Consider the following 25,389-nt stretch of genomic DNA (forward strand, 5'->3'; position numbering starts at 1 on the left):
TTCTTTGCTCCGGCCATAATGACATTGGCCACTAGAGGTCCATTGATGATAAAATGTCAGCAATTAATTACATTGCCATCCTGCTGATATCAATTTCACGCTGACACAGATGCAGTGGTTGCAAGGAGCAGTTATCTTTTATAACAGTGACCTGCAGGGCCGTCTGTATTGCTTTCGTGAATTCAACTTCCCACCACTTTTCTGTTCATTTTTCTTTGACTTTTTTTTGCTTTGTGTGTGTTCCTGAACGGAGCTATGATCCCATTCAAACTGGCAAAATGTGTCTCTTGATGTCCACGACGAAATGATAAAGCTTCACGTCTTCTTTTGTTTCCCTCGGCTTCTTGACTTTTTAAAGTGCAGCACAGTAAGAGAGACCAGAAGAAAACCGAGGAGGGCAGTGAGATGAGAACAGAGAGTAAAGAAAAAAGATATGACGACACCAAGAGAAATAATCAAGACTGACACACTAGACAAATAGAGAATTGGAGATCAAATGCAGCCATGCGGCCATTCGTGATTTAGTTTCAGTCAGCTGACGCAGAGTGAAATCCAGAGATGGGTAGTTTCCCAAACGGGCACAAAGATGAAAGTGGAGTTTGTCATCGTACATAAGATAACATGTTCTTAACAGTGCAAACTGAACGAACCATCAAATACAACCTTTAATCAAACACATACAAGCATAGAGTCAATATCTGTTGGCAACAAACTGAAAAAGTGGAACTTAAAAACAGTAATGACGCTGAAGGAAGGAAACTAAAAGCTAGAATTAGGTGAATCCAGACAAAAGGAGACCCTGACAGGTTCAGACGCTGGGTTACATCTGATGAAAGGTAGAACACAGACACATAACATCATGCGGGACCTGAGTCTCCGCACCTCCGCAGCCAGACAGATCCATGCACTCAAGATGGAAGAAAAATCCCACACCTTGACATTTTGGCAGGAGAGATGCATGATCACAGCAGTGCCGGAACCATTTGAATCTGACATGTCGTTCTTGTGCCACCAAACCATGTATAATGTAGAAAGCCGTGTGCTCAGTTAGTTGATGTTGCTCAGCTGCTTGGAAATCATCTCTTCACGTCACTCTCCTCTCTTTAGCCTTCAGCAGTCTTTGAAAGCTCTTGCTTGAATTGTTGCGGGAAGTGTTTGTGCAGTTGATTGCACAGCAGCTCTTTACCATTTCAGCCGTGTCTGTCTTTGTGCGTTTCCATGTGAACACATCACGACTGATGTGGGTGCGTTTGACCCCCATGGGCCAGTGACTGTGGAGACTTCCGGATACAGTGACATCACATGCAGACGCACACACCCACACCCACACACACACACACACACACACAGAGTTGTCCTCTAACCAGAAGATCGGGGGTTCGATCCCAGTCGTTCCTATCTGCATGCCAAAGTGTCCTTGGGCAAGATACTGAACCCCGGATTGCCACTCATAGAAAAAGTGCTGCCCATAGAGGGGCGATGCGGCGATGTGCCGCGCCAGCGCCCTTCACCGATGGTTTCGGCGTGCGAGCGAGCGTATCGCGCCAGGAAACAGACTGAAAAATGATTTTAAACGATATAAATGACATATTTGATATGATATAAATGATCAAATATGCATCCCATACTTTGTATTCCCCTTCTGTTGTCCTGGAGTTTTAATTTTCCCAATTTTCCCAATCACATAATTAAATGTCCCCCTCTGCCCATCCACTACAGCCACACAAGCAGTCATATAGATAAAAAGAGAGAGAGTGAACGGGTTACATACAACAACAAGCGGAGAATCGCGGGCTGACCGGCGCGGAGAAATGCGGGTCCGGTGTGCACATGCGCAACAGGTGCTACATACAAACAGCAGAGACAATGTCGGCAGCGTCGGCTGTGTGGGATTTCTTCACTGTCAGAGAAAGATCGCCGTTTAGCAATTTGCAAGACATGATCAGCCGACATTTCAAGAGGGGGGTAATACCACCAAGGATTTCAACATGGCATCTAAAGTTACACTTGTCACTTTTTCTGTTTTTCATATTATTCAAGTAATAAACAAATATCGGTATCGGCTATCGGCTAGATTGTTGTTTTAAATATTGGTATCGGTATTGGCCAAGAATTTCCATATCGGTGCATCCCTAGTTTTAACATTTTGCATTACTAAGTTATTTGAAAGAGTGGCAGTGTAAAGTACTGAACAGCTCGGTGTCAAAGTAGAAATCAGACAAGTAAAACCATTACAATTAAAATATTATTGTAGTGAGAAAGCAAATATCATTAGATCATAAAAATAAATTTCTTCAAATGTTGTTTTGGGGTGTTTATGACAGATACACTTCTATAGCAGAGGGAACAATCACTCTCACATAACTTTTAACTTAACCTTACTTAAAGCTTTGAGTTTGAGGCCACTGACCATGTTCCATGTGCATTACCTTTGACAATGGTATGACAGGTTAGAGGGGGCAGGGGTGGACCTAGACTCTCTGCACAGAGGGGCCAGAGGGGCACTATCAAAGGGCCCTACTTGTAATGTAATTTTAATGTTCTCATCTGTAAAATAGCTTATATATATATAATATCCTATCCAACCCAATAACACAAATTGCCACTTATTGAGCAAAGCAAGCCTGTGTCTAAGAAAACATACAGTGGGCCCACTATGAGACGAGTTTGTACTGGGGAACAAAGTGTTTCAGGACCTTGGACAGCAAGGGATGAGACAGACAGCGACTAAAATAGATACAGTGGTCCACAGCGCTACAAGGCCCATTCCAATACAAAAAAAGACACAGCGGCCCACATCCCATGTTAAAACAAATAAATTGATTCACTCAACAGAAATGCTGCATGCTTTTAATTTAAAACAGGTGCAGGACATTTTGCAAATTAAAATGGATTAAAATGTTTTTTTGAACATATATTGACAAGATTGAAACTGTGGTGAAAGATAATTTTCGCTGTCTATTTTTGTGTCAACCACGTTTGTTACGTGAAGAAAAACAAGCAAGAGCTCTACCCTCTAGAAGAGCAGCGCGGCTCACGCATCTGAGACGCTCTAACCTGAAAACATGGGCACCAAAAGCAAGACAGTACGCAATGCACACACGGCATTATAGATATCCTTTAAACCCCGCTGACTGCCATGCTCAAGCACAGCTCAGATCATGTCGGTGGTGAGAGTACGGTTTTTGAAGTTATGTATCAGTCGGGTACTCCTCCTGGATTAAAATGTTGGCAACCAGGTCCTGTGCTGGCACGGCTGCTGGAAACATCACCGACTGCTGGGCTACTGTCCTCCACCTCATCACCTCTGTTGCAGTCCAGCCAAAAGGTATAGCTCAGTAGAGGGCCCTTACTAAGTGCCCTGGGATGGATGCATCCTCTGCCCCTGTGGTCGTTCCGCTGTGTATGGTTCATGCCTTGCTGCTGCTGCTCGTCATAGTGTCTTGCCTAAGGGAGCAGTTTCCTGCTGGTGTCTCTTCACTTTGAGGACCATTGTCCCAGGATGACTGTAGTGCGGACGGACACTTACTGTATGCTTGTTAAGCTGCAGTGTGTCACAATTGTGATACTGTGATACAGATAAAAGAGTGAAGACACAGTGCTTGACTATTGATGTTTTCGAACACAATCTCTGAAGTTTTCTTTCAGGTTTCAAGGTTTGACGAGATCAGATCTGGATGTTTTCCTGTTTACTTTATGACCAGTGTTCCACTTGTTCACTCACCAGCAGTTCATGTTTCCGTGACAACAAAGAGCAACACTTGCCAACTTTATGGAACAACACAGGGCAACAATCAATGGAAACAGCTTCCTTTTCAGTACTCTCTCGCTGCCTCTCTGTCTTTCTGCTTTGCGTTTGTTTGTGTTCATATAATTGTTTTTTTTCTGCGTGTTTGTGCACAGCAGTTGATAAGCAGACGTTTGTTTAGCAACGTGGCGGCTGGGAGGAGGGATGGGAGGGCATCTGTCTGCCGGCATGGCTGTTCGGGCTGGGAGGATGGAGGAGATGACTGTCAGCTCCATCACCATGTGTGCTTTGAGTTGGCAATTGTTGCTTCTCTGTGGGGTTTGACTGGAGAGAGAGCACCACGCCTGGGATTACTTAGAATGACTCAACAGATGTTTCACAGAGGAAAAAACAAAAAACAGGGGGATTTCTACTCCTGTTTCTGAGCTGGCAGATGGGAAACTCAAACTGTTTGCTCCTTTAATGCCTCACCTCCACTCCTGTGTTGTTGCCACTCGACCGACTGCCGCCTGTGTCCCGAGAGACCTTCGACAAAATAACCAGAGCAGATGCAAACTGTCACATCCGTGGTTTTAAAGTGAAGAAATAGACCGCTTTAGAAAGACATCAACTTCCATATTCAGTCTTTTCTGAATATTTAAAGAGAGGAAATGAATGCCAGTGGAAAAAAGATCTTTCTGCATATTTGAGTGCAGTTTGACACATTTACTTTTTGTCTTTCCTAAGATGAAGAAACAGCAGCCACCCCACAGTTGTTCATTTGTTCAGAATCACAGAGTCGCTTTGGGAGCAGACACACGGGCTCTCGCTCACCCCCAAGTACTAGTGCTGTACAGCTTTTAATGGTAATACAACATATTGAAATCAACAAAATATCGGCACTTTACAAAATTATGCTTGATGCTATACACATATAAATAGATTCATATATTAAATTATTGGTCAAAATAAAAAAAAAAGTCAAAATGACTGTAATATGATTAAGATTCACTGACGTACCTGCACACAGATCCATAAAAAGCCTGCAATTTTTATCTTATCTTATTTGTTAATTATCTTAACAAAACCTTTATATAAAGGTGGAAGAGCAACAATGTAAGAAAAGGAGAGAGTTGTATTATTTAACACACTTATTCACCTATAACACAGAGGAATGAGCTACACTAAGTACATACACAGTTGCAGTAGCTCTCTCCCACTCTCCTAGATTGTAGGTCATAAACAATGGCAAGGCTAAGAAACTCATTTCTAATCATATACTATAACATTTCAATGCAGCTTGAGCTGGAACACATGACTCCATAGCTCGCTCTCTTAGAACATCAAAGTAAGATAATAAACCACGTCACCCCTGTTTCTCATAAATACTATGTACTTACTTTATGTCGCAAATTCGAAAATCAAAGAAATGGTCATATTTCTGTGTGTGTGCGTGCATGAGTATATTTCCTGGAGATTTACTCTGACCTCATTTATTGTTACTAGTAGCCTTACCCTTACCCTTAACCATAACCTAAACGTAACCTTAACCTGGCCTTAAAACATGTATTCACCTTGTAATGCAATGATTTACAATATGCAGATTTGCTTTGTCCAAAATGTGACTATGTAAACAAATTCAGGTCCTCACGATTTGAATAATACCTGGACCACACACACACACACACACACACACACACACACACACACACACACACACACACACTTGCTGAAGATTGGAAAATCTATAATCTATTCTTTTATTCATCTATTTTGACTGACGGCTTATTCAATGCAATCCCCATGGTCACGTGAAAAAAAATGAGCCAAAATGTGTTTAAACCAGAATGAGTTCCCATTTAAATTGTTTCCTTTTGTTGCGGAGGCTACATGAGAGCCGTGCACATGTGCATATTCATTGTGCGATTTCATGGTAGCTGCCATGTTGATGCCAGAGGATAAACTGCTTCGTCGGCCGCCTTTAAAAGTCAGCAGTTTTTTGTTATTTGTTCAGGGACACAGAAGAATTGCCGACTAAACCTCTTTTACTTTTAGCAAACTGAGGCACGCTAAATGGTCCCTTTGGATCATGTCAAATGAGGAAACCAGTGGAATACACATGCGTTTTTGTATATTGATGGAAAATTACCACATGCTCAAACACAACAGGCTGCTGAAAATGAGCAGTCGTGACTTTGATCACAATAGGCCACAGAACATCTCCAGGAAATGCCCAGTATGTTTCTGTGAGATTTATGTAAATGCCATGAGACCATTGAGGTTTTTTATCTGAGCCATGGGAAAATATAAAACACACACACACTTGATTTTAGTTATTTTACATGAGCGATTCATCTATTTGCTTCTCAACAATCAGACTGGGCAAGATCCAGTTTGGATTCAAACCTGATGACGATGTGTTGTTTAAGTTGTCTGATTAAACTACTGTAGATTCACATGGTCCTGAAGAGGCTTTTTCTTTTTCTTTTATTATGGACAATTAATACATTAATGCACAATAAGTTAGAAACAAGTTGTAATTAGTTGCTTTAAGATAATTAAATCTTGTCTGAGCTTTCATTTGTTCAAATCAAGAAGTAAACAATTTCTCAATGTGTCCCATTTAATGTCTTGCATTAACTTGCATTAGAAAAATATTGTAATATTATACACATGATATAAAACAAAATGTTGTACACGTCTGGTCACTCGAGTAGCCAAAGTCTAACAAGAATGAAGTCAATTAATTTAAGTATTTAAACTATATTGAGAGGTTCACAATAAAGAACCAACCGCAACACAAGTTAATAGCTCCTTCATGAGTAAGGTGGCTTTCTTTTATTTATTTTTTTAAATATTTGCTACATCTGCCTTTATTTCTGATGACAGATGGGATCCTCCTGGGCAGGGATGATACCAGTCTTACACAACTCTGTCGGAGAGATGTTCTCTGCGCTCTTCACAGTTGATTCTCTTCTTTGTTTGTTCTTAGTTTCATTGACAAGTTGGAAATTCCTCTCCTGCCAAGCTGCTTGAGACTGGGACTCATCTTTTCATTTCATTTCATTTCATTTCACTTCACAGGACTGTATTTTCAGTGTAGTCTGTCTGACGTCTCTGCTTTTAATCACACAGACGATCAAAGCCTACACTTAAAGTTAAAAAGACACAATTATTGATGATAGTTGAGTCATTTGATTCTGGTGATATTGGACAGGTGTCTGCACAGTTTTGTTTTGTATGTTCCTGGACTCCTCCTCCTGAGAGTCCCTGAGTGTATGATGGTGTGTATACGTGTAGCTCTGGAATCTAGTTCTGTCTGTTTTGAAGTTTTCAAGCTGAATGGTTAAAGCTCATGCCATAAAACAACAAAAAGATCCCTTTGACCCCTGGCAAAGAGGACCCTAGTTGCATGTCCCCCTTAACCTCTTTTCACCCAAATCTCTCTCTGACTGTCTGCTCACGTAATGATGAAAACTTAAAAATAGTAAAAAAAAAGCTACATCGAGTCCAACCAACTTGAGTCCATTATCATGTTGAGTTTATAAAGGGGATCTGGTAGAATACCCTCCCTCCCTTCAGGGTAAGAGTGGAGATGAAAGATTATAATAATAATTGAATCAATACACGATTACAACAAACACTATTAAGTTTCTGGCGGGCTTCATGGTGTTCTGGATGTGTACAGCACAACTTTAGAGATCTGCTTCTTTGGGAAAAACTAAATCAGACATATATTAGGTGTAGTTCAGTTAATGGGTGTTGCTGCTCTCCTAATAACCTGCATTCTGTGTGTGCGTGTGTGTGTGTGTGTGTGTGAGAGAGGGTACATTTGTCAGCCAGCCAGGTCAGTTAAAATTGTAGGGAAAAGAAAAGCAGACATTTAATCATTTTTACACGGAGAGACCACAGACAAAGTGGTGTCATTGAAGGCAAATGCAACACAGATAATGATTTACCCGGCAGTTATCTACACTAGTAAATACAATATAGTAGTAGTGTCAGATGTTTGTCCAGGTAAACGTTAAGACACACCTGTGAGTTCCTGCTGAGTGCAGTCGCTGTGTTAATACTTCAAAAATAATGTTCTCTATGTCAGAAACACAGTTCTGTTTGTGTGTTGTAAGGCTACATTTGTGTGCAGTGAAATCTCTAAAGGTAAAGTAGCTCCGTCTATCTCCAATGGCATGGTTCCAAAAATATCCTATCTTATTGTATACAGTCATGTTCCTCATTAAACCACTCCCCTGACTTCTGACAGAAATAGAACACACCCCTGTTCACTGGTGAATTTAGGTCCTCACTCACAAATAATGCAGCAAAATGCAGACACACAAATAGAACCTTCCAAACACGGCAAGAGAGACGGGCTACATTCTAGTGAAGTCTGGTAATGAGAACACAGATCGGGTTTGCCCTGAAGACACACAAATCGGAGACCAGGCTTCGCAGTTATTTTCAGGGTTGACGAGGGTGAGTGGTCAACATGCATGATAATGACGAAAACAAAACTTTAGAAAAGTTAAGCACGGAACAACGTATTTCCATAATGATGGTTGTTGCATTATTGTAAACTCTGCACCATCATAGGAATCATGTCCATCTGCATAGACATCATGTCAGAGACGCCCTGAAGGAAACTCTTCAAATTTGGCAGCAACTTTTACTCAGAGCAGTTGCTGTGACTGCACAAACCTGCTTCCCTGCAGGTTTTTGGGTTGTTCATCTAAACTCGCATCTTTTTCTCGTGGATGCAGTATCACAGGAACCCTTAGAGGGAGTTTCATTATGTCTGGCACAAACGCCACTTGAATTCAAAGATGAACTGATTAGGATTCATTCGTCAAACGTCAAATAGCACTGTTGCTTCGCAAAACACATCTTTGGCCATCCCTCAAGTTTTCATACTGCAATTATTGAAGGATATTATTTGTGGGGAATGGGGCAGAAATATTAGTGCATAACTGTTTTTATATTCACCCTTCAAGCTGTTTGTTCATTTATTTAGTTTAGTTCCTTAAAACGACTGCTGCAGTAGACGCAATGCACAACTTTTAAAAATATGCAGATCAATTTCAAGAAGCACAGCACACACCTACAACCTTAAATTATTTTTAAGTCTTAACTTCACACTTGTTAGTCCTGACATCAGACGGGCAATCACAACTCTGTTTTTCCATTTTCAGACCTGCAGGTAAAATCGGGAGAATTGGCTACTGAGTTTTACCAGAGTTTACATTTCAAACATGCACAACACAGCAGGAGGATTTCTGCACAGACGCGTTCAGAACAGCAACATATCCTCCGCATTATTCAGGCGAGAGGTGGAGCAGCTGGGTGCAGCAGGCAAAGACCTGAAGTGATGTATTAACTCCACTGCAGAGATCACATGATTTTCTTGACAACACACACACACACACACACACACACACACACACACACACACACTGGTGTCAGCTCTTATCTCCACAAACTCTCTTCACATCTTCTTTGGTATTGTCAACACTGGGAGATATTTGTTTACTTTTTGTTATTTTCATTTTTGCATTTGCGCGTTAGAAGCGTTATCAACCTCCCCACTTGCTAGTGGTGAATCCAGCGGGGATCCCCCACTATGCTCACTCATCGTGAGGAGAATCTCACTCGGACAATTGCATTCACACATGCACCTCCTCTGGAGAAAATACGGAGGAGCGGCGCAGTGCAGTGCGTGTCTGAAAGCAGCTTTACCTGGTCAGCAGACTTCAATTCAACAACGCAATGTTATTACAATGCGCATGGAGACCCACAGAGGATTCAGAAGAAGCAGATGGTTACTGTGACCAACATGTAGCCCGATGAGAACTGATACTAATAAAGCATACAGCCCTGTACATACATTACTGAAGGTAACATAGAAGAGAATATGGGGAACTTCTCCAATCTGGATTATGGTGAATGAACAGAAATAAGTCCTTATAGAGCCATTGTTCTGAAGAAATTATGGGATTCAAGTTTGGGCATAAATAAAGAAAGAAATAACACTGACTGACCCTCTAAAAACCTGTCTCGAATATTGAAGATGGGTGACATCCTGTTGTAATAGCAACACAACAGGTTTCCAGCTCTTGGGTTTTATCAGTTCCACAGCGATTGAAACTGTTTCTCACTCTAAATCCCCTCTAAACTCAAACAAGTGATAATAAGGGGTGGATAATACCTCACAGATTTGTTTGAGCTAGTACCACAGTGACAGCTGCAGACATTGGTGCAATTCACCTACAATAACAATAAATCATTTAATCTTAAAATACACATAATATCACACAGTATACTAACTGTAATTATTATAATTTTACAGGCTGCTTATTCAAAGTTATGAAACATTATTGCAATGCACCAGGTTGGTTGTTGATGGTTGATGTAAGTCATCTATAGTGACTATAAGGAGTATATCAAAATAGGAGTTGTATTAAGGACATCTGGAGAGGATATCAAAATAAGACCTTTTGTAGACCTTCTGTTGACTGATTACATTAAACAGTTGTGTCATTATGTGTGATTTTGGAATATTTTTGCAACTCAGCGCTGTGTCAAATATGGACACAGCCTCCTGTTTGCTGGGTATGAAATCAACCCAACTATATGTGTTGAGTAAGTTTGTCAGGCAGGCCAGGGTCTGATCCAAGTCTGACCCAAGGACACACAGCAGGCGGGTGCAGCTAACATGCTCAAACCCACATGCACGCCTAAAGCTCAATAGAGCTGCCACAGATGCAGAGTGTTGAGCTATTGGAGACTGCTGTGGCTGTGACGTATTTTCCCATTTCTGTTAAAGAGGGTGGCTACGATGATTGGCAGGAGTCTGTTTTATCTTTAAAATAATCAATTCACTACCATTATCTACCAGCAGTGTTATCCTAAACTTTACCTGGTTGTTTGTCTGAGGCTCCCGGGTCAGCCGCTCCTCGCTGGCAAATTGCAGGAAACCGAGTGTCCATGTCTCTCGGCAATTCGTGTGTGCAGCTGCAGTAAATAGGATTTCCTCAGTGTATGAAATCTGAAGGTGAGCTCATCCATGTGGAACACTGACTCCTAAGCAGTGTGGAAAAAACATAGAAAAACTCATACTGGGCACGACAAGCCCTTGTGTTCTACATTGCACACCCATGCACACACTTACATAAACAGCTCACACACACACACACACACACACACACACACACACACACACACACACACACAGATTTTCCTCTTAAAATATCTCCTGTCTGGTTCTTTAAGGTGAGAAATGAATTAGGATTGAGTTCAGTCACTTCTCTGTGTCAGCAGATATTTATTTTCACTAGCCTCGCTCCTTATAGTTTGCAATATGATATATTGTGCATTTTGTTCTCTGTACATACTTTTTGATATTCTTATTTGTTTGTCTTAGTTTGGAGCCCTAAATCAGGAAAAAAATATTTGAACATGGCGGGACATCATTTTCTTAAGCTGTCTTGCAGATATTTTGTGATTTTGTTTTTCCTGGTTATCTTCCAGCAGCAACGACAATAAAGAAATTTGACACTCATGGATCCCACCAGAGCAAGTAACCTAGCAGGCGTCGAGATACAGGAGCTAGCATGTGCTTCTGTATGATCAGGGAATTCATGTGATAAATGGCTTCTATTCGTGTGGGCCACACATTATTAGGAGGGAAAAGCAAATCCTGACAAACTAATGCACTGGAAAATGTGGACACACTTCTTTTAGAAGTGTGTCCACATTTTGGTAACCATTTAAGAGGAAAGCCACAAGGACGGTGCAAATTATAAAACTGCTATTCATGTCTAAACGGTAGTTGTGTAAGGGAGAAAAAAATAACCAGGCATTCGAAAGCAAATATACATCATGCAAATATTACAATTTCAGATATTCTTTTGCCATATTAAGTTTGGTTAATGTAGTAACTGTTACCATACTAATCTCTACTTCATCTTCATATCTCCATGCATTGCTGCCAGTCAGTGATGCTTTTTTAACTTTGTACAATATTTGTGCTTGGCAACTATGGTATCTTCAATGGGAAAGTGGTTAAACATGAAAGACAGACCCACTTCATGTCTGTCCTCAACCTTGACCTCAACCTTGACGTTGCGCTGTGTTGCTGGCAGGAAGCATCTGTATTCGATGGTTCTCCCCCATAAAAGGTCACTCCATATGAAGGGTAGGGCATAAACTGTAGGACAAACTCCATCATGACCAGTAAGCATCTGTTACCATGTTTACTGATTGACACCTTCACCAACTGCCGTTCTGTTATAATGAGATGCTGTGCTCCTCTTTCATCGCATATGGATGTAAAACAAATCACACGTCCATTCTGCAAATGGTTGAATTAAATGTTTTGCAAGAGGAAAGAAAAACAAAAGTGAAAATACATATGTGACCCGTTATTTGTACGACTGCTCATTGCCACTTTCTCTCTGTGTTACAGGGGACAGACCTTGAACTGGCCGGAGCTGATCCAAGTCCAGACGCTACATCTGGTGCACTGCAACCACCTGCTTCCGCTGCTCCGTGTGGCAGGATCCTCGCCTCAGGGGGATGGGAACCCTCATCACTAACTGGCTCGTCTACCTGCTGAGATAGTGGCACATAAATATGATATTCAAGTTTACTTCCTCATTGCAGAGGTTGTCGGCAGGACCTTTTGGAGGAGTATATTTTCCTTATTGCGAGGAATAGTTCCCAGATTTCCCGTCACCAAGCTGGAGGAAACTGATGGCTGCTACATTTCCACCGGATGATTTACACTGCCTGGATTTTAAAGAGGATCATTAGCAACCACCACCCCCATCTGTTCCGGAGCTACTTATGCCTGTGTGTGAATATGAGAATTGGAGTGTAATTGTGTGTTTGTATCAAATGGCTTAAGTGAGAAAAAAGAAAACAAGGAATTTTTAATCGGAAAGTACAAAAGAGGACACAGCAAGGAAGTTGAGTTCAAGGAGTAGCAGCTATGACCCGGTGGAGGCACCATTCGAGGACTGGGTGTCGACTATTTCAGTCTGCCGAGGACGGGACAAGGATGATGGGATACGTAGGACTTGAAGTTTCCTTGAGGGCCAATCGGTGGGCGTCCTCTCTAATATGGCTGGGACTGCTGCTGCTGCAGGCATCCCCAGCTGCCGTGTCAGCTCAGAAACTCGATGAGAACGACCCCGTGGTCACCACTGTCTACGGCAGGCTGCGTGGTGTCAAGAAAGAGCTCAACAATGAGATCCTGGGTCCAGTCGTGCAGTTCCTGGGCGTCCCATATGCTGCCCCGCCCACTGGCGAGCACCGCTTTCAGCCACCCGAGCCGCCGGCAACGTGGCCTGAGGTGCGCAACGCCACACACTTTGCCCCAGTGTGCCCTCAGAGCATCGTGGAGGGCCGTCTGCCAGATGTGATGCTGCCTGTGTGGTTTACCAACAGCATTGACATCGTGTCCACGTACGTCCAGGACCAGAGCGAAGACTGCCTCTATCTTAACATCTACGTCCCCACTGAGGATGGTGAGTTAGCCTGCGGGACCCAGGGTAGGATGGTTGGGGAAACACTGGGGCGCAAGGGTGGAAGGATTTGAACCCACAACCTTCTGGTTGACAGAAGAGTTGTCGGGATGTGTTTTAAGTATGTGAGTGTGCATTCCTGTCTCAGTCCCTGTCTGTCTGTCTGTCAGTTGAAGGGAAGCATGACCTTGTGCATGTTTAATGTGCATGACACTGCTTTAAGTACATGAGTGTGTCAGAGTGGTTTTGTGAGTGACAGAATGGTTGTCATATGTGTGTGAGAGAGCGTGCGTGTGTGGGGCGGCCATCCATACAGTCCAATTCCATCAGTCTCCTTCCCTCCATCCTCTCTAACCCTCTCTCCTTCTCCACCTCCCTGTCGCTCCTTCTCCTCCTTCTCCCCATCGCCATACCCGCCCCTCCCTCTTAACCTCCCCTAGCTCATCATAGCCTATTGTGCTCCGCCACAATGGCTACAGTTCATTAAACAAGACAGTCGTTGTCATGATCATCACTGATTGATTTGGCTGACTGGCTGAATGACTGGCTGGCTGACTGATAGGCTGAATGCTGCGCTGATTGAGCTGGTGTGATTCATTCTTTCCCCTCTGTCTTTATTTCTCCCTTTCCCTCTTTTTCTAAGTCTTTTTCTCCCAATCAGCTTTGTGTGTGTGTGAGTGTGTGTGCATGCAGCTCGTGTGCGTGTTTGTGTGCGTGTGTGCGTGTGTGTGGGCGTGTGTATATGTTGCGTGTCCAGGGGCTCCATGTTATTCTTTAGTCTTCTATTCATTTTACAGTCAAAAGAATATCCAAGGAATGTGCCAGGAAACCGGGCAAGAAAATATGTAGACAAGGAGGTATGTATGATCTGAACGCAACTTGTACAATGCCACAGAAAGAAGACACAGCCTGAAAACAGGAAGAAAAATGAGGAAGAGGAGCTGTGTCGTGCAGCAGAGAGAAATTGGAAGATCAAGGTCTACGAATTATTCAGCCCTTGACTCAGGGCATCTGCAGGTTTTAAGAATGCCGAATTTAAAACCGGGGTGGACTTTGAAACGCTACCTGGGAGTAAATTTAAGGCCAATTTTACAAAGCAAAGTAGGAAAACCAAGCTGTCAGACCCAGTCTTCCACTGACTTAATATAGTAGAAGTGAGAAGAGGAGGAATGACCTTTCCATATTTGTCAGAGTTGCTAAGGACCATTAGATATCCTGCAGATAGAAAGAGTAACATATCCGCTACTAAAACCCTGAATCAGCCATGTGATTTGTAGACTCTGTGAAGTCAGGACGAGGGCGAGGCAGAGTCAGAGCATCAGACTCCCGTGGTTCACTGCTGTGTGCTCTCATTGGTCGGCCACATTGGGAGATTGGATTGGACGCCAGGTGTGGGGTCGGAAGGTGCGCGGTAATGATGGTTGATGTGCGAGGAGATGGCGGCACATTTATTAGATCAGGCACACGTCCCCTGACACAAACACACACACACACACACACACACACACACACACACACACGCACACACACACACACACACACACACAGAGTGATGTAGTCGTATGCAGTGTTAAAGAAGATGAGCTCAGGCTGGACCCAGACTGTGTAATCTCCATTAAAAGAAAGCAGAGCTGTGTTCAGGTTTGCTCGGGCTTCTGTATCAACCACTGTTTCATCAAGATAATGTCCTCCTCCTACTCCCCCTCCCCCTCCCCTTCCCGCAGCCTCGTACTCTTCTATGTATATACTGTGGGTGTGTGGGTGTGAGAAAGAGAGAGAGAGAGAGAGAGAGAGAGAGAGAGAGAGAGAGAGAGACACTGACAGTGTCCTTTGTAAGCTTGGGGTGTTAATGTCATTGTCTTGGCAGCAGTGTATATTATCACTTAGTGCACATTCCTTCTCTTCTCACTACACAGACACATGTGCGCTCTCACTGCGCCTCTCCTCAAATGTGTTGTGCAGAGATGTACAGAGTATGTACAATGCATTTAAAATGGGAGATTATGAAAGCTTACATATTTGGTCATATTGTCATCATGCAACCAAGTACCAGACAGACCCAGATTTTTTTCATTGCATGGAAAAGGGAGATTAGGTCGAGCAAACAATGCACGATGCAGAAGAAAAAGCGAAATGTTAAATTTGTGACCTTGTTACACTTGAGGCTGCTTTGCTTTTAATTTACATCCTGCCGTTGGAAAGAAATTAATTTATTCTTATAAAAAACGCCATTCTCACACTTTACATACAGTACTCCCACAGCAAATACTTGATTAAGCATTATGCAGTGAGCCATGGGTAATTAGAGTGTACATACATTAAATTAACATTAATGCATGTAGGCCACTTGGAACATTTTTATGTATGTAATGAGAACAGTAGATTATCTATGCACCTCAAGTATAAAAAGCACAAGAAGTAGAGGTTCAAAAGTTTAATGATAAATGTGGGCCCAAAAAATGAAATGACATACGTTGTAGAATCAGTGTAAATGTTCAAAGAGCAGTGAGTGGCTTCTTGTATGATTCATACAACAAGCTATGGCCTACACAGTCACACCAGCCCATAATATGTACTCTGTTAAAAGGGATGTTTTGGACTTAAATCAAAGATGACACAAAAAAGATATAGATATAAACAAAAGTACAGATACCATTTGGGGTCAAAAAACTCTTTGGTATCAACATTTTGCAAAGCACATGCATTAACCGAAACCACGATTGTAAATTCATGATAAAGCTGTGGTGATAATCTCAGACAGGCCAGGCTAAACATGAATCATAGGAGCAAATGCAAATGCAAGCCTATTGCACACAATGTGTCTGTCTCTATTTTTCAAAGTACCAGAGTGCACATATGAGTGCAGACAGTTAAGTTGAGTTAATATTATGTAACCACTATTCCTATGGTGTTTTCCTATGGTGGCAGGTTTACATAGTCAACATTATTCAACCTAATGGGAGCACACAGTCCCATGTTAGACTGACTTAATGAATGGTTCCATCATGTGGGGAATGTTACACAGCAGTCAGCCAAAGATGGGGCTGAGCATTGCTAAATGACAACATGGCTGTAGTAGGTTGTGGTCGGCGTGGCATTGAGTGAATCTCCTGACAGGCGAGTAAATAAATGATTTAATTGACTCACTTTTGCTGAGAAAATGAAGCCACTTTCCACTCGGAGGAAAAGTTGCAGAGTAGACAGAGGTCAGGCTCATCTCCGAGGCTTTGGATACGTTAGCCTTCATTTCCAGCAGCCATTGCGAAGTAGCACTGTCCTGTTCACCAGTCTCCGTATTGTCGCTTTGTTAATGCATCATAAATAAAGACAGAGAAGAGTTAAGCATGGATGAAAGGATATTGTGTTGCCTTTTCATCTTTAGTAGTGGTGGCAAGTCAGAAAACAAATCCTTTCAAATCACTGTGCTGCTGTGACAACTTTCAATGTGGAACATTTTCTTTCATGGCACCCAAGGCCCACTTTAAGCGGCAGCCTTGAACATTTGATTTTAGTGGTTATATGGCGTGATTAAACACTTTGTGATGATTTGATCAGTTTTGAATTGCTTAAAAAAGTTTGTGAATTTGAACTAAATTAAATTGTTTAAATAAATTCCTCACATGCACAATAAGGTGTTGTTCCAGTGCAGTCATCAGGAGCATCATCATTTCTCAGACACAGTATAATGTGGTCTTATATAGGTCTTATTTTTTGTCTAATCGTACATTAAGAGGATCTGCAGTCACCTGTACAGCTTTCCTTTTACAGAGGCTTTCCCTTTATTCCTCCGATATTTTCAGGACGTCAGTCATTATCAGTGACACAGTGGTAGGATGTGTAGTCAGTGGTGCGTGGAGGGAGTGGGCCGATCATGTTGAGTGACAGGGTAATTTCATGGCTAGGTGTGTGTGGTAACAGGGCCGGATTGGAAGAAATACATTATCAGTAAGTCTGACTTCTTTAAAGTAGCACACTCAGTGGACCTGGAGCTGTTGTGTGATGAAGCTGGTTGTTTTACATCAGACACAAACACTTTGTCTAAAGGGAGACTGATGTCCTCCAGCTGCAGGTGCAACACCATCATGAGTGAATATGTGGGGCCCTCGATCACGCTTACTCAGGAGGAAATTTAGAACTTGTTCTTGCTTGAATGTTCCCATAGGTTGAAAAGACTGAGTCACAGAAAACTGAAAAAATCGACCACTGACATCATGGTCGGACTTTTTCTTGTCTTGATTAATTAAGACTTTGACCAGTATTCAAATCTGCAGCCAGCACAAGGAGCTGAGCTTTTGTTATTGTCCCTGTGCCACGGCAGAGTGCACGACCACAACAGAGAAACAAAGTTAGAAGACCCAGGGCGAGTGCCAGCGTTGGGCAGTGATGAAGAGCAGTGAAATAAGGGCAGACGTGGAGCGACATTAGAGGGAGAAGGACAAAAACAAGTCGACCCAGGACAGGGAGGCAGAGGATAATTGCTATGGGAGTTGTCTCTATTGTACCGTCCTGTGCCACGCTGGTTTCAATAAGTCTTCTGTGGTTAAAAGCAGTGTTTTCATGTGTCTTGGATGGCGTGTGGTCATTAAGTTATCACATGCTGGGACAGTGGTCTAGGTAATGAGATCAGAGGCAGCAGCGCTGCAGTTGGCCATCGCTCTCCCTGCAGCATGCATTTACTATTCGTTTTGAAAAGTGAAGTAAATGCAGGAGATATCCACTTCTCACAGATGACAGCTTCATTTACTTCAGAAAAATAAATATATAAGAAAATATTAAAAATAGCAAAGTCTGAGTGTCACAGAAACATGCCTGAGAGGAGATGAATGACAGGAGTAGATCATTGCTGCAAATCTGTCAGTCTTGTGGATCTTTGTGTTTTATACAAGGATGATATTCAAGCTACAAAATCATGCATGTTGAAGTTACAGCTTGTTCACTGTCATATGTCAGTAACCATCAACATTGGAGCATTCTAAACAGTAACAGTGACATTCTTAAGGGAATTGTTTTTTTTACAGATGCTCTTCTATGAATGTCAGATCTGTAGATCTTATGAAATCAAATTGTTAACTGCAGCTGCTCTGTTTAATATACACTGCTAATGTATGTATATTAAAACAAATAAAATACATTTGAAAAAAACAGACCAGTACTAAGTGTACTGATAACAAAATTTACCAGACCATCCATCTATTTCTTAATACTATTAAATAAGCACATAATGTGTATTTGGAAAAGAAAACTATGAGCATCGATGTGTGAAAGTCGGCTGTGGAGAGTATTTATGGCTATGAGACTGTTATTGGCCTGGCTGGGTGTCAAACAGTGCTTTTTAATAAAATGTGCTGAATAAGAAATTAAAGCTAGAGTATTTAAGTATTTTATTTAAGTTTAACATGTCTTCACGTGGAGAGGTGCGATGACCCAGACTCATTGAACAGCCCGGCTGCAGTGCACAGATGTTTCCCTTCTCAGGTTTTTGAGTAAGGGTGGGAAGTCCAGACTGTCCATAAGTACATGAACCTGCTTCTGCTCTAACACAACTCCTCTTACTCCTGCACCACACTGCATGTGTGTGTATGCAGCACATGATGGCTGCGTTGCTGATCTGTTGCGTCTTGCGGGCGTCTGTTGGATGCAGAGCTGCTATTTGAGGTTTCTGGTATGACTACTGTATTTCCTCAAATAAAAGTAGGACTATATATGCGACTACATGCCAGGACTCTACGTAATGGAGCCATGCATCTTCCGGTCGTGCAACAGCAATAAAAACCTTGTTGAAACAAATAAATGGATTGAATGAACAGAAACGTTATGGTGCTTCTACTTTGAAATGACTACAGGCAGTGATGAAAATATTGATGTTTGTGACATATTCAACAAATAGACATTGAAACTGTGGTGGACGATCATTTTCACTCTATTTTGCTGTGAACCAGACTCTGTACACAGAGAAAATAAAGACCCCACCCGCAGGAGACGCGCCTGTGACGTTCTGACCTGATATCATGGGCGCCTAAATATAAAGCAAAGCGCTCTGCGCTGCTCCCACATCCAGTGTGGGCCTGAGTATTACTCCCCTCACACTGCGGCTTCAAGCTCAGCTCATTTTTCATTTTTTGGCACGTGGTGCATGCAGATACACTGGCCTCTTGCAAACAAAATATTTGTCATATTTTTAATGTCTTCAACTGTAAAACAAAATATAAATAAGCACATTTTACGCAGCTAAACTCAGCCACAGCCACCAGGATCTTCGGCAGAGAACATTTGCTTTTGAGTCTCATGCCAGGGGTGGCTTGTTTTTCACAACGTGCATATTGTAGCTTTAAAATATTATTGAGACAGCTGCTTGTTCCGAGACAACAGCGAACACTCATGCATTAATATTTGAAAAGCTTTGGCTCCTTTCCTGAAATGAAAAAGGGTCCATAACAAGTTTATATCCCTTAAAGTAATGCGTTGGAAAAAAAGAGAAAGTTTTATACCGGCACCTGTCATGTGGCATTTTCAAACAAAGCTGTATGCTCAGGTTTCTGCAAGTTGATTCATGCATTTTGCATTTTTTGTATTATTTTTCTCTCTGTCTTGCTCCTTCTCTACTTTTATCATCACAGTCTCCACAAAAACCCACAGCTGACTGCGGTCATGTTCAGGCCTCTTCTCTGCCGGCTGTCAAACGGCATTATGGGTAACATGAAAACACAGGCTGATGCAGGAGTACATGTGAGAGGGTGAAGGGAAGTTCATGTAAGACAAATTATCACACTTTTCATTATAACAACAAATATATAAAGTGTCACAGACTGAACATCAGGGCAGTGTTTTGTTTTCACTTTAACAGTTTATTGTTTCTGGTGTGTTTAGCAGTCTGTGGCTTGTCTTTGTTCAAGCAGGCTTGTGTTTTTTCTTTTCAGATTTTATCACTGCATCTTAAATGAACCCTTTTGTTTATCCAGTTTTAGTAGCCGGAGAAAAAAATGCAAGCCCACTAAAAATGGACTGCTTTGTGAAAACAAGTCTCCAGCGGTGGTGAGTGCTGACCAGAGGGGGGCCACACACGTGTCTCTGAACAGATTACATCTATTAGGACTGGCCGGTTTTCTTCAAGTGCAGTTATCGACTTGGAATCTGTGCAGATAATTCACCAGTGTGTAGAAACGTACAAAGGTCAGTATCATAATTAATCTAAAGTGATGACAACGGTTTCCCACTTTCTCTGTGATGGAACTTAACAAGCTGCCAGGGCCCCAATAAAAAAAAAAGGCAATACTGTTGCTGTGGAAACGACGGTTAAATCAGCGACCTGTTTTAAGATTGTGGCTGATGAATGTATGTGTGAACGTGGATTTAAAGGACTAGTTTGACATTTTGGTTAATGCACTTATTCATGTTCTTGCTGAGAGTTTAAAAGAGACTGATTCTGTACCGCTCTCATGTCGGTAAATACTGAGCTGCAGTCAGGAGGTGGTTGGAGCCTGGCTCTGTATTTCTACATGTATTAGCACCTTTAAAGTTCACTTCTTCTTAGTTTAATCTGTACAAAAAAACTCACATTTAGTAATTTCTAGTGTTACTTTTACAGTTGGTTAATGTCCTAGCCTAATTCTCTGCTGGAAGGAGTGAGTGGAATTCAATGAGAATTCACTGGGGCAGAGCGTTCTTTGCTCTAAGCTCGCTGTTCATTACAATAACAATAAAGTTTTAAATTCAACCTGACACAGGCAACAGTTTGTGAACCCGACTCATCAGTTAGAAATAATTCAAAGTCCCATACTCACCCCTCCTGCAGCAACAGTAAAACACCCTGTAGCCAAGGCGGTGGAAAGGAAATAATATTCCTAATAACGTGTTATTGAATTCCTAAATAATAATGACTGATTACCTCAAATATATACTTCCATATTGATTATGATTTGCCATGGGACTAGAGCTGATAATAGACAATACTCTATTTTACTGCCATGTCAAGATGTCTGAGTATAATTAAGACCTGATCCAACTCAGGACCAAACTGTGAAGAGGCTGCCTGTACTGTGAAGTATTCGCTTTGGAGTAGCTGCTCTGGGTAGTAAGTTTTACATCATGCTGTTTGTGTGCTTCATGGAATCAACTATTCACCTTGAATGCTGTCAGACCTTATAAAAAACAACAGAAAAGCTCTGTCTGTGGTGGGTTGCAACTCCCTATATGTTTACTTTCTGTTGAATTAAGTGCTTGGCTTTTGAAACCCAAACTAGGCCATTTCCCAGCGCATGTGAACGCTATTTAACGTCTCAAATAGTTGCGGAAATATTTCAACATGTTGCATTATTCTGAAATGTCTGTGTGCCATCTCCTCTCCAGAGGGGTTGAGAATAGAAGCTCCATTGTAGATTTGCCTTTCCTCAAGATTGAGGCATCTTCAGAGAAAGTGAATTTTTCACTGCGTCCCTTCACAGTTCCCCCTCTCCCTTATGTCTTTCTTCTCCCCGCTTCTCTTTTTTTTACATCTACCTTTATCCCCCCCCCCACACACACACACAGTTTAGCCTTTTCCCTCGTGCCTGTCTCTGTCTCTCCGTCCATCCTGACCTCTTCACCCTGACCACATCTCACTTTCCCTCTCTGTCCTTTTCTTCTTGCTTGTGTCTTTTCTCTTTTTAACTCCTTAGGCTTTGTCCCAGTTTTGTAGTCGTTGAAGGAGGATCCTGCGGGATGCGGCACACACACACACACACAAACTCACACACATACATAGACACAAAAAAAAAACACAAGAAAGAGTGGAGGAAATAGAAGGCAGGAATAGGCATGGCCCTTCTTGTGTTTGGGTCTCCCTTGAGGGGCTCTGTCACCTCCACTCACAGCTTAACTTCTCAGCTCTGCTGTTTCTTCTTAGGTTAGTGTTGTGTGTGTGTGTTAGCATGTGTGTGTGTGTTAGTGCATGTGTGTGTGTGTGTGCGCGCATGTGTGTGTGTGTGTGTGTGTGTGTGTGTGCGTGCACTCCTGTGTAGATGAAATACATGGATTTGTGTACCAATGTATGGGGAGAATGTTAGGTTTGTCTCCTGTCAAACTTGGTTTGACTGGTGCTGGTGATGGACTTTTTCACCTCTGCCCTATTGGACTCAGAGTTAATTCTGAACCAAACATTGGAACAAAAAGAGGAAAAGAGAACATCTCTTATCTGGAACAAATCCTTTCTCTGCACTTATAATTATCTTTTCATTCAGCTTAGTTTAAAAAAAACATCTATTACTCAATGCCAATGGCATGAATGTAATATCTAATCATATCTTATAATTTCATCTCATAATAGTAAATAGTGGATCCTGATCGTGGACTATGGTTACAAGACTACTTGATATACAATATGCCTACTCACATATTATACCATTAGTGACAATAGCTCTTTAAATACTTTAAACTTTGACACACCTTCCATTATGTTAGAAACTGTTTATTCTAATCAATGCTGTAAACATTGTTCAGTTCAGTTACACACAGCATCTATTGCACTTCTGTCCGTCCTGGGAGAGGGATCCCTCACATGTGGCTCTGTCTGAGGTTTCTAGGTTTTTCACCTGTTAATAGTTTTTTTGTTAGTTTTTCCTTGGATGTCACACCTTGTTAAACCCTATGAGACAAATTTTAATTTGTGAATATGGGCTATACAAATATCATTTGATTGATTAAAGTACAGTGGAGTCGAACAGACTCAGACTGTTTGTCCGTTGCATATCTGTACACATCAACACACTGATTATATATGAATATATAAATATAAACAAATAAGTAAATATGTATATATATATAGAAATTAGCAGTTAATCCTAACTTTGCATTTATTTGCTTGGCTGCGGCTTTTCTGCTCTTTTTCCAAAGCTTAACACTATAATACACTGAAGGTGCAATGTAGACAGTAGGACAGTAAGAAAATGGAGAATTCTACATAGTGTTTACACAGAATTAAAAAAAATCTGATAATATTTTGCAAAATACTATTTTTTTTGTCTGTGAGCTAAGAATCACACCTGATATTTAAAGAAATACAATCTGAACAAGTCACTTAAATTCCTTCATTTAACTGTTAAATATAAAGGTCCTGTGCTTGAACAGCCTGTTTGTTGTTTGGTCAGAGAGGAGAGATGAGAGTGTGACCTTGGCTGATTGAATAGACCCTTATTTTAAACCTTTTGTTTTTCGAAATAGTAACACACCACAGCGTACACGCACATGCACACGCACACGCGCACACACACACACACACAAATATGCATGCATGCATTCCTGTGTGCAACTCTGCTCAAGGTGAAAGCATTGATAGCTGTTCATACATATTCATGACCCTCGCATTACAATACATAAATAAGAGGCTTATTTCTTTTTTTCTTTCCTGAATATTAAATGAAGGACATTTGAACCATCGGCACACAGCCAACGCACATTACTTTCACAAATGTCAGCAACAGCTACTGCACAAAAGTCGGGATACAAATGTCATAACATTGCCCCATTTCTAAGATTCATCTCGCAAAAAAAATATCAATCTTTTTTTCCCTCCCCACCCTCATGTCTTTAGCGCTCCGTCGCTGCCGCTGTGGCAGGGACACATTTTCCCTCATGCATATTTCAGACACAGCATATTGTGAACAACACAGATAGACAAGGCGAGGTGAAAAGTAACAGCTTTTCACATTGTTTCCATTTCATTCCTAGTCATTATTTATGGGGACCCTTTCCAAAATGGCCATACAGTACAACCATGCACGCGGCTATTTTCCTCAGTGATGGAGAGGCATCTGTAAACTAACTGTTGGCAATGATGTTAGCCTCTGCACACAAACAGCAGGAGGACAACAATGAGGGTTATTGGATGAATTATGTCATTGTTACCCTTTGCGCCGGCATAGCCCATGTCTGTGTTTGTGTGTGTTGTGTCTGTGTGTGAAAATAATAAGTCAACATCGCATGGACAGATATTCACCAATCTTGGTGGAGCATGTCAGTCAAATATCAAGGTCAAGGTCATTCAAAAATGGTGAACAAGATATTACAAAAGATTCCTCGTCATTAGAGGTGACGTCATGGAGAAGTCACAATGGTGTCATCCATAGTTTAAGAATGCTTTGTTTCAGGTATCTCTGTATCTATAGGTCTATAGACATGACCCAATTAGCTCACGTAGATAAAACAAATCATTTCATGATCATATAGGAGATATTATGTGAATCACCCCCTTCGATCATTTTAATTTCTCTGGTATCACCTCCTTGTTTTGATGGTTGTACTTGTGAAGTGAATAGTGTGGTGCAGTCTATTTCAGTTATGGTAAAAAAGGTACACAGTGAATTAAAAATTGATCAAATGGGAAGACAGATTTGTAAAAAAAAGGGGAACTTGAAGATGCGCCTGAGACAACATCAACAGAAACCAAGTCAGTACTGGAATGATGTTGATTTAATAGAATAACATAAATAGAAAGCGGACTCTCACTCATGTGATAGTAATACGACACAAAAGGCAAATGAGTTCCACAGAATTAAACAGATTGACGGGCTTTTGATCGAGCTATTCTGGGGACATGCTGATATTTTGTTGAACATTGTCCTTTAGCTGTTAATCATTGTGCTGGCTGCTGTGCATGCTAATGATTTAGCATTTGGGATTCGTGGGGTTCATGTAGAAGCAAGCTTTGCATCATCTCACACTGAAAACACAGCGCTGAAACAGCTTCCAGTGTTCTCACCATGACAAGGTGACTGGACCAGAGAGAGGATTGCTGCGACAGTCTGCATATTTCCCAAAGATGAACGGGGCGTGAGGGAGCTGCAGCAGACATGGACCCTGAAGTGCACTGGTGCATTCACGGAGAAAGAAATCCACTGGTTACGTTTGACATACAGTTCTCTTGTGTACCTGTGTATTCTGTAAGCAGTGTTTGCAGAGAACATACTAGTGTGAAATAGCAGGTAAACTCATACTGAGGTCGAGAGCTTTCTGATTCATCCAGCAGCGGCCCCCTTCAGTGAGCTCTATTGTAGCTCAGGGGACTATGACATCTGAAATCGACTGTTAGGGGGCTGCCAAGTCCCTTTAATTATGCTGTGATGTTAAATTAGGTATGTAGGACCAGAGCAGGGTGTATGTTAAAACTCTGGC

General features: G+C 41.7%; 1 protein-coding gene across 3 annotated transcripts in view; it reads left to right on the forward strand.

The window, feature by feature from the left end:
* The window catches only part of nlgn1 (neuroligin 1), a 289,335-nt gene that overhangs the window by 20,227 nt on the left and 243,719 nt on the right, over positions 1 to 25,389 (forward strand). For 2 of the 3 annotated variants that reach the window (XM_034582770.1, XM_034582771.1), the window contains exon 2: positions 12,186 to 13,248. In XM_034582770.1, coding sequence (XP_034438661.1) covers positions 12,711 to 13,248 — 538 coding nt within the window. In that variant the 5' untranslated portion in view covers positions 12,186 to 12,710. Of the gene's footprint in view, positions 1 to 12,185; positions 13,249 to 14,042; positions 14,103 to 25,389 lie in introns of all 3 variants that reach the window. The other variant, XM_034582769.1, reaches the window with a different exon arrangement.

The sequence above is a fragment of the Hippoglossus hippoglossus genome, chromosome 4 (genome assembly GCF_009819705.1).
Source record: "Hippoglossus hippoglossus isolate fHipHip1 chromosome 4, fHipHip1.pri, whole genome shotgun sequence".
Taxonomy (NCBI): Eukaryota; Metazoa; Chordata; class Actinopteri; order Pleuronectiformes; family Pleuronectidae; genus Hippoglossus; species Hippoglossus hippoglossus.